Source organism: Patiria miniata, unplaced genomic scaffold (assembly GCF_015706575.1).
Source record: "Patiria miniata isolate m_02_andy unplaced genomic scaffold, ASM1570657v1 HiC_scaffold_26, whole genome shotgun sequence".
Taxonomy (NCBI): domain Eukaryota; kingdom Metazoa; phylum Echinodermata; class Asteroidea; order Valvatida; family Asterinidae; genus Patiria; species Patiria miniata.
This window is the reverse complement of record NW_024037065.1, coordinates 513,807-523,888: the sequence shown is the minus strand read 5'-3', so window position 1 is coordinate 523,888 and position 10,082 is coordinate 513,807. Positions and strand designations below refer to the sequence as shown.

General features: G+C 40.4%; 1 protein-coding gene across 1 annotated transcript; it reads right to left on the bottom strand.

Annotated features, from left to right (window-relative positions):
• Positions 1 to 1,004: 1,004 nt before the first annotated feature.
• LOC119733670 lies at positions 1,005 to 8,225 on the bottom strand. The gene is made up of 9 exons (XM_038207064.1): positions 8,204 to 8,225; positions 7,246 to 7,415; positions 6,230 to 6,381; positions 5,615 to 5,708; positions 4,359 to 4,556; positions 3,826 to 3,996; positions 3,103 to 3,250; positions 2,196 to 2,326; positions 1,005 to 1,389 (listed from the first exon to the last, which is right to left on the bottom strand). The coding sequence occupies exons 1-9, from the start codon at positions 8,223 to 8,225 to the stop codon at positions 1,060 to 1,062; spliced, it is 1,416 nt and encodes a 471-aa protein (XP_038062992.1). The 3' UTR covers positions 1,005 to 1,059.
• Positions 8,226 to 10,082: the final 1,857 nt, after the last annotated feature.

Genomic DNA, 10,082 nt, shown 5'->3' with positions numbered 1-10,082 from the left:
TGTGTTGTCTGCCAGATTCATATCCAGGAGTCTGACTCCTTTTCTGGCCACTCTTCTGTCACTACCCACAGAACCATTGGTAACATCACTTGTAACACCTCTAATGTCATATATCTCATTTCTTGCAGGGTCTGTGGAGTGCAGTATGTAGGTGAGACTAAGAATACGCTCAAGAAGCGTTTCTATGCCCATCGGTCAACGGTCAACACCAAGAAACTAGACACCCCTGTTGGTCATCACTTCAACCTGCCTAACCACTCCATTTCTGATATGATTTTGCAGGGCATTGAATCTCTTGGCCATCGCAAAGAGTCAGTTCGCCTCAGCAGAGAGAAGGTGTGGATGAATCGTCTTCGAACTATTCAACCACATGGTCTCAACATCCAACTTGGAAATGATTAATCCTTTTCTTCCTCCATTGTCCTCTGTCACAGATAATCCATCTGGTCTTCCTTGTTTGTGTTTACACATCTCCCGCCATCTTTCATCCCTTTCCACCTCAATACTGTCCCCCCCCCCCCGCATCATCCCTTCACTCTCACACTGTTTTGTCCGTTCCCACTCCCTGTGACCTTTGATCCTTCCCCTTTCTGGTCCCTCCCCTGTTTACACCAGACCCCTTGTGGTTTGCCATCTCCCTTTGTTTCTTTGTTCTCTCATCCACCCTCCCCTGCATCTTTCCACACCTTTCCCTCCTAATCCTCCTTTTGTGTTTCTTCTTTCAGCCCTGCATGTTTGTGTGCACCCCCATGTTAATGTATGTATCTCTGTCATTTCTGTTTTAGCCTCTGAAGAAGAACTTGCTAAGTTCGCAACGTCAGGCCACATTAATTTTAGATTTATTGAAAAAAAAAATGGTAAATTTGGAGCAGCAGTTAGGCCGACCACCATTGGAAATGTATACAAAGATACCATTTACTTGAAAATGACTTCACACCAGGTGCCATTATTTTACACAATGCTTTAGACTGTAAGGTATTTCGTTTTATTTTTCAATGCTTGCAAATGTTGTATTTTCCCTTTAAAAACTACAATGGCCAATGTGGATCACCTCAGAAATTATTTGCTGTCTATCATTGCCCTAACGGCAGAACCCAACTCCCGCACTTGGGACTTGGCTTTAGTTGGGGCCATTACCTTGTAGATCACTGAATCCACAAACTCCCAAAACTTTTGCAAGTTTGGGGAGTAGCTAATGTTAAAAACATAATGGATCTTGAACAGTCTGTCAAAGGCAGGTACAAGGTCCAATCCAGCTGGAATGACCATACGGTCAAGAACGATGAAGAACTGGGTAGGATTGATGGAGCTCTGTCCCAGCGCTAACAGAAATGGCTGTCGGTACTCCTCCTCCTTTCCCTCAACAGCACCAGCAACATCTGTTCCTAGCTGTGAAGTAAGGAGTGAAAATATTGATGCAGCATTTAAAGTATACTACATTTGTATTTATCAATGCAAAACATATTTTTAATCAATAAATAAATATATCTAGAGGGTTGACTGCATCAACAATTTTGCTCCATGCATATATTTTATTAATTCCATTTCAGTGCAAAATTTGTATTACCAAATACATACATTTTTTTATTAGTCCCACAAAAAAGATCAGTGTTTCCAATCAGCACATGCATCGCCTCAGAGAGTGCATGTCAGCAGTTTTTTAATTTTTATTTTTTTGTTTCAACAAAAATGTGTCCTGACTTAAAGATTATCTGATAAAGTGCACACATGCAGACATACTGCAAGTACTTACGGGTGCAACAGTGCAATAACATTCCCATACACAGTAGTGCTAAATGCCCATACTTCAGGATTCTTTTGAAAATACTCGGAATTCTCACAGAAAAATGATGATCAACATGTCATCTTTCATTTTCTTTTCATTTTTTGGTGGGTTGAGGAATTCTCACTCAAAGAAGATGACCTCTATTTTTCCCAAAGCGGAAAAGTAGCCATCTTGAAAAAGGATCCCGCCACAACATGGCAAAACAGTGCCACTTTTGAGCCCAAATGCATCCAAAATGCTCAGAATTGGAAGCCCCAAGTCCGGGCCAGAGGTTCATTGCCACATCTCTTCAATTCCCAAATGTTATGGCTCTCAGAACTCTCTAATATAGAATATTTTGAGGGTATAACTTTTACTCATGAGCTCGGCGGATGGGTTTAGGCTTATTTACAGGTGTGCATGTGCTTACTGGTTTATGTTGTATGAGGTGCAACAAGGCTCCTGATCTTCTGCTGCTAGTGCAAGATCCATATTTGGACTTGGTCTTGTTCACCGATCGATGAAGCATGTACACAAGGGAGCTGAGTCCACACAGGTCCTCTGATATAAATATAAGAAAAATGCTAATTACTACAATACAATAAGACATAACTTTTGAAGGTTTGCATGGTGAGTTGACAATAACATAGTCTTTGTGGTAGCACCATGTAAAATCAATCTCTTTTGTGAATGATTGTTGGTTCTGAAATGAACCGGAAACTCAACAATTAGAGAGTATACTCGGTCTGTTGTCATTCTCCTCTAGTTTGCGTCAAGGTAAATCCGTTGACTTTATGGTTTTCACTGGGCTTTTGCCCCTTAAAGCACTAATTAAAGAATTTTGGATTTTTTTAAGGGTCTGAGGTGGATTATTTAAGGGTTGGGGGAGGGGGGGGGGTGAGTTTGTTTCTGCATTCAATTAAGGGACGTTGCACAATAGAGGACAATAGGGTCCACAAAAGGTCCCCAATTTACGATCGTGTACAAATCATACGGCTGGTCCTCCTAAAAAATTAGACTACAAACAAAAGAGGGACAATAGGGGGCCCCCAATTGCAGGCAAATACACACTTGGGTGTGTGTTTTGGGGATACATTTCATTTGCCTCTGTTCTTTCTCGATCATCATAAATATCAATCATTAACACAGAATGAATGCATCAACTCAATGTGCTTGTGATTTTGAAAAATACACACATGTACCAAGGATATTAATTTACATTGTACATTTGGGATTGACAATGCACACATTTTCCTTTTTGGAATTAAGGCATATATTGTACATGTAAATGTTTGCATTCAACTTTATGGATTGGATTAGGTCATTTTGTAACTTACTGTTTCCATCCTCAAAAGAGGCGATAAGCTCACGCACTGCAAGGTACTCTTTGTTTGCGATTGCGATAATGGCATCTCGATAAGCTCTCCATTTGGTAATGAAGTTATCCTGTGCGTCCTTGTACATTATTCCAAATTCAATGTTGACCTGTTGGACAAATAAATTGTAAGGCATTTTTTTAACAAAATATTTGAATTTGAAGGATTTAGGATATTCACTATTTTCCTAGAAAATCAAACAATTAGGAAATAAATTTACACAGAAAGGCATTGCTTGGGCCATTATCGGGGACCAGGTTCCTCACCAGTCATAAACTACAAGTTATACACATGCCCCAGCACACCCATGTTTACATAACATACGTAGTGTGGCATTTCTTTGTTTTCGTGTAGTTAAGAAAAACCTGTGAAAAAATTAATATAACTCACACTGTGAAAACTCTTTCAACCCAATTTTTTTTCTAAAAAAATGTTTTGTGTTTTGCTTAATTTTGCCACAGGTAAACCTTACCCAAAATGCCTCTAAACCTATTTTCCAGAGAGGGGGAAACACTGTGTGGACGTCGCTGCTGCCTGGTTTATGTGGACTGCTTTTGTTAGGAAGTCCACACATTGAATGTAATCCCTGTACACTTTTATTCCCTGATTATTTTTCAGTTTGAAAATTATTTTCATTTAAAAGTTGAGGGAGAAAATAGAGAAGATAGGTGCTAATTATCTTACCAACTCTGGATAGTCTTGGAATCGGGGAAACATATTCAATATGTCTGTTGCTGTCCTTTGATCATGCCCTCCTTCGATGAACTGCCTACGATACTCGTGGGTTTCCTTTAAGTATTGAACGTGCTTCAATTTGTTCTCCTTATTTGGTGGGGTGTATCTCATCCAGTTAACCTGTAGAAGTATCAGACCAAACCAACACTAACAACTTTGGCTCTCTCTATGAAATAGAAGTAAAGACAAAAATACTGCATGGTTTTTAATCAAGGTTCCTCCATTCATAAAAGTAGGAAAGCCTTTGCAATGTAAAAGGTTGCAGAATTGGTGTCTGTAAAGACTGAAACCTGGGTCTATCAAATAAAAAGCCCATAATACAATAACATTGTTTGATTTTTTTCCCTAATTTTCACAAGGAAATAAGACGATTCCTGTATTGATTCTATTTCTCAACGTCTACAAAACGCGACAATCCTGAGATATTTACTTTGTGAAAAGAACAAAGTGGAGAAGTGTGCAAACTACATGTAAAGACCTACCATCTCTTCGTCTTTGGGGCTCATCAAGGCCTCTGCAGATGTAAGCTGCTCTTCACTATGATCAGCTCCTGGCTGTACTGGCTGAATGGCTGTACTTGATGAGCGGCGGCGTTTCTGCATTTCTTCTGGCTTAAGTTTCGTCCGAATGGTCTTCAACCGGTACTCTATGAATCCTGCCCCATTGTGGTAATAGTGTTCCTGTAGAAATGAAGGAAATAAGGGAGTTAGTTTTTCTATTTTGAGGGCATAGCTACGTGAATTCTGTGTACTTGTTTCCAAGAAATATAGCGACCCCATTCTATCTCAAATGAAAAACAATATGTGTAAGGAGTATAAACAGGAAATTACATTTAATCATTCTGTCACTTCCTTATTGTGTGCACTTCTGTTCTTTGTAATACAGACCCACATATGTAACATAATTTTCGGAATACAGACAGCAGCTTAAACATTGATTTTCACGCTGAAAACGTTTTTGCGTTCGCAGATCTACCAAACAAAACCCTGGTTGGTGACACATGCATGGGTGAACCAATGGAATTTCCTCTGAGAAATATGTTATAATTGCCTCTCTTCCATGAGAAATTCTGTATGTTATGCAAACAAATTGTAAACATTGTGAATTATATTGGGCGCAGCATTTATTGATTAAAATGAAAAATCACTTTACTGTCAGTTGGACATCTGGTTTGGAAGTGTTTTAAGAAAGGCTTGTGGTTATCTAAAACAGGGGAAAAAAACACAGTCTGGCTGCAACCCCACATGCCTGGCATGCAGTGTGAAGTGATATTGCGAAGGGGAATGTCCCTGTCTTATAGTCTAGGAACTGGCCCTCAAGTTTCCACATGGACTCTCAGTTCAGGGAGTGATGCGCTAGCGAATGCTCCAGAGGGCGCATGTTTATTTACCAATATTCCTTGCCAATAAAAAAGAAATTGACTACTATCAATTCATGGTAGCAGAGAGCACTATTACCCCAATGTCTCCTTGAAATATTGGTGCTTTGTCCTTTTGTAGCGACATACAGGCAGTATACAACACCTGTATGATTTCTGTGCTTCTGGTGCGGTGGTTACACCAACACGCTTGCACGGCACCGGCATGAAGTCAAACTGGATGATGATGCCTAGCGGCGATATCTAGTCAACTTTCTGAGATTCTGAGAACACTGAATACTTTGTTTAAGTTTTGGGTGCACTGTGGCATATTCCCTACACGACCTATATTCCAAAATTATTGATAAGATATATACTTACATGACCTTGTAACCCTTCCGTAGTGTCCTGTGTCGAAGGGTATGTCTTCGTGATAAGTTTGGCCATTTCAGTCTTTTGCATTGAAGTTGGCCATCTAAGACAAAAATTGGACATAACAAACATCCATAATAAGGCAAAGTTGATTTCAAAACCAAACCCATGTGTATTCTGACATTTATATGAATACAGTGAAACACCGCCACAGTAAAACAATGCTACAACGAACACTGCTGCAACAAATATTTAGCTATATAGCGAACATCCCTTTAGGCTCCCAAATACTAAATTATATTATAACGCTCAATCACAATGGGCTCTGTGCACAAGTATTCCTTCAATGACCAGAAAAGTTTGAGGAGTACTGAGGAGTTGGGGGAGACCTAGACTGGTTCCTGATTCATCTATTGCGTATTTTGAATGATACAAAGTTATTAAGGGCGGGGATAAGTCTGGGAGACCATCGCAAGTTACATTTGACTATATACAGATCATGTTCACGCAGCATGAAAGCACAGACAATGTCAAGTCATCTGTTACTATATTTAACCCCATATGGACAAAATATGCCTCTGGCCATAAATATATCTGGTATAAATATGAAAACACAATACTCACAGCCCATTGCCACCCTTCTCCACCATGGTTGCCACAGCAACTCGAACCAATAACTGCCTCTGTGAAGTTGAAGGTCTTCCACCTGCTCGCAAATGCTTCACTACATCTCTTCCATCAGAAATGGCAGAAAGTTCTTCCTCAAGGTTTATTTTCTGTGATAGTCAAAGAAACAGAGCTCTGGATGTACATGTACATGTATAATGTAGAAAGCTGCAAAGTGTGTGTGCATTTTAAGTCCCAGGACACCTTGGCTCAACATTTTTATCAAAAACATGCCCAGTTGAGAACAGTTCTGCAGTCCTTCTGATTTGAGGCGTGCGATCACACCCCACGCTATCACACGCCTAAAAGCTTCCTGAGAAGTGCGAACAATTGCACCCCTGAATTTCCCTGAGCCACAGAATCACACACCTAGAAAATCACACACCTAGAAAAACCACACGCCTAAAAAATCCAGGTGTGCCTTTTACCACACGCCTGTGATTTTCAAATCAGAAAGACTGCTACTGGTACATGTATGTATGGGCTAAAGACGAGCATGTGTGTCTGTGTGAAGCAGAGGGGGTTGTTAACGGGTTTTTTTGTAAAATAATTTTAGTAAGCACAATCTTACCTGAGTTGAGAAGGAACTCTTCACCGATGTACGCATCTTCTTGGTAGGAACTGCAGCATGGTCACCTGAAGTGTCCGATGAAGCACTTGAACGAAGAAAAATCCTGGAAAGATACAATTATAAAAATACATGATTGTATCCCACTGTCTTATCTATGTGCAATGTACCTGGAGCAGAATCTCTGCTGGTATTACTCTCACCTTCAGAAACATATGCCTAACTTGCTATTCGGAAAGAACAAAGGGTAATATAATTACATGTTAGCCAAACAGAAACAAACCATCACACTTGAAGACATACAGGAATACTATCAAATGGTACAATGTATCTTGAAACATGGTCTAAAAATACTGAAATGTAGGTCAGAATATTTGCTTGGAAAGAAGTCGGCACAAACACGCACCGGTACATGTACAGGCTCATCATCTGCATGTTTCTGTTCCACTGGCTCCGGCATGTTTAGCTTTCCTATTGCCAACTTCAACTGTCTTCGCACACCAAAACTAGTGATGCCAACTTCCCGAAGATCCTCTTCTGTCATTGTCCGGAAGACCTCCATATTGACATCATTCCCTGAGGAAATAAAAATCAACATCTATTGCATACAAGCAACAATTATAACACAATTAGGCCACCAGCCTCGGTCCAAAACTGTTAGGTTACTACGAATAAAGCTTTGTGGTTCATGCATTTGGGTCATTCTATAAATTATGGGTCCAATATGAAATAGTGGTTTTCCTTTAATTTAAGTAAACAAGAAATGGATTAAACTTAATGATTCTTTGTGTAACAAATTCCAATAAGTTGCTTTGAAAAAAAACACACAAATTTGTCATCTTGATCCCATTTAGTTCTTGTTTTGGTGAAAATAGGACGAACATTCTCATATTTTTAGCTAAAAAGTGGGACAAAAATTAGTCTCGAAATATTCATATTTTTGCCTCCTTAAAAACTGTCATTTTTTTACATGTAGATCAAAATGATGGATGCACTACCTCAGTTTCAAAATGCGATACAATTTTTAAAGAATTAAATGTGTGAAGATGTCAGTGATATGGTGCTCCCCAATATTATGGTTTCACATGTAACATTTGGTGTCCCCTTGTCACTGTCCTTGTCCTTGTCACACATTAACATGGTATTGTGTGGTGTCCCAGTTACGTGTAAAACCTAGTGTTTTTAATATTCCAGATGACATGAAGTTGTTAAGGATCTCCTATCTTGTAAAAAGGCTTTCGTACCCTTTTAATGCAATGTCCCTAACTTTAGACGCCTAATCTATAGAATAACCCATTTAACAAATGTACACTTCTGGTAATGAATTTTCCCCAATGGTAATATTGAAATACTGGACAATGTACCTGGGTAATTGCTGCAGGGCATATCGAGGACAAATGTAGACAGATGAATTTTCCTCGAAGGAACTTAGTCCACTAAGTGGTTGGAAATCTAGCAGATCTTCCAGCACAACAACAGAAAATTCTGACTCAGTCAGTTCCGACACTTTGTATGCATGGAAATGGGTGATGAAGTCAACTGTTTGGCACTTGCAGACAACAAATTTTACACTTTCCGGGGTCTTCCCAAAGACTAACACAGATGCAATTCTGCCAAACTGAGGCTCACCATCAACGGATCTCGACAGCGCCAAATACAACTTTGGCTTGTAGATAGTTCCATATAGTGTCACTTCACTTGCAAGGAATACTTCCATCTCATCATCACAATGGAGCATTTCTGCAACTGTCGCACTTCCTTCCAGATGTAACCAGGTCGGGTTGCAGTACTTACTTTTCCCCGACTGGTTCCTTACTCCAGCATTATTTCATACCAAACTTTTGTAACTTCGTGTTTGTGTAGATTTACATGTGAGCAGCCATTGCGATCATGCTTTTTGACAAGCGCCCTCTCGCGGCCAACTAAACTTTTTTTTAACAGCGCGCGCCGCCTAGAATTTTGCTTAACTATGCGATGGGCGTAGCGAGCGTGCAAGTTTTGCATTCCACCGCGCTTTGTTTAAGAGGAATAGTTGACATTCCGGGCGTTTCGGTATATTTTTCTTGTAGGGCCTGCTGCGGAATATTGTTGATTTCGATCCAACATCTTGTTGCGAGCAGACCATCTATTACGAGCGCTTACACTCTCCACTTTTATTGAAATTTTGAGAGAGGCTCCCTATACTGCAGTAGAATAGTTTCATCTATTTTTTGCTGCTTCTACTTCGATTTTCACATCGGACACGGAGTAGGCATGAACGTAGATCTTCCCAAGTGATTAATATCCTTGGAGCTACTTCATTAGCCATTCCCCTTTTGACTGTCGTTTTTATATACCCAACCAAGTTTCTAATATAATTCTTGTGTAAATATCTAATAATTTGTATATATTGTCTCTATTTGTATTATAAATAAAACCATTTCATATTTGTGAGACTACAGAAAGTTCGCTCTTCCCAAATTATTTTTTAGTGGAACCACTCGGACATAAGGAGAGTGCCCCATTTTAACAAACTAAATTCCACTCTCCCCGGTTACACTTGGCGTAGTCGGCAGGATAGCTTTGCTATCCACTTTATTTTAGATTTGGGAGCGAAATTAGATAACTTAAATCAGGGTTTAACGACAGTCAAATATATAGGGAATTCGCCTGGCACTGATGAGACCGGGAGCTCTAGCTGTGGCGTCGTTCTGCTCGTGACGATTGGGAGTCCAGGCTAAGCTCAGCATCGGCATAGTAGGCCCAGCGGAGGTTGGGTACCAGACCAGGTTGACTAAGGAGGGGTGTACCGGCCCAGGTTCCTGCCGCCGTCCTTACTTGGTGCCATCTGGAAAGACACACATTTTTCTCCAAGAGACTCTGGTGCTGCCTTTAGACACCGCTGAAGCTCTGAATCTTGTTCCGGCTGGACTGTACCTGTTGCATCTGGGCGGTTGTTCCTGAACGGGTCATTGCGGTCGTCCAATTGACTGCGTCTTCTTGGTAGTGCCCACCGCCAGAGAACCACTGACTGACCTCCAGAGTGGGCTGCAGGAGTGGTCATCTGCTGCCATTTGACGCCACTGAACTGTCGAGATCCAAGAATAGAACTCCTTCCATCTTGGTGGCCGTCCATCGAACTGACAGCGACGATTGGTCTCTGGAGCGGGCTGTAGGAGCTGCATTTTCATATTTTTGCTGGTGGTGGTAATATTTCTTGCTTGTGATTCATTGCATTGATATTGTTCTCTGAAAACCTAGAAA

What these genes read in the sequence shown, in the direction of transcription:
- LOC119733670 (XM_038207064.1), bottom strand. Translation starts at nt 8,225, where the DNA reads ATGCCCTGCAGCAATTACCCAG. An exon ending in GCCCCAAAGACGAAGAGATG is followed by an intron (nt 3,997 to 4,358) that starts GTAGGTCTTTAC and finishes ATACTTCTACAG; the next exon opens with GTTAACTGGATGAGATACAC. An exon ending in CTCTTTTGAGGATGGAAACA is followed by an intron (nt 2,327 to 3,102) that starts GTAAGTTACAAA and finishes TATTTATATCAG; the next exon opens with AGGACCTGTGTGGACTCAGC.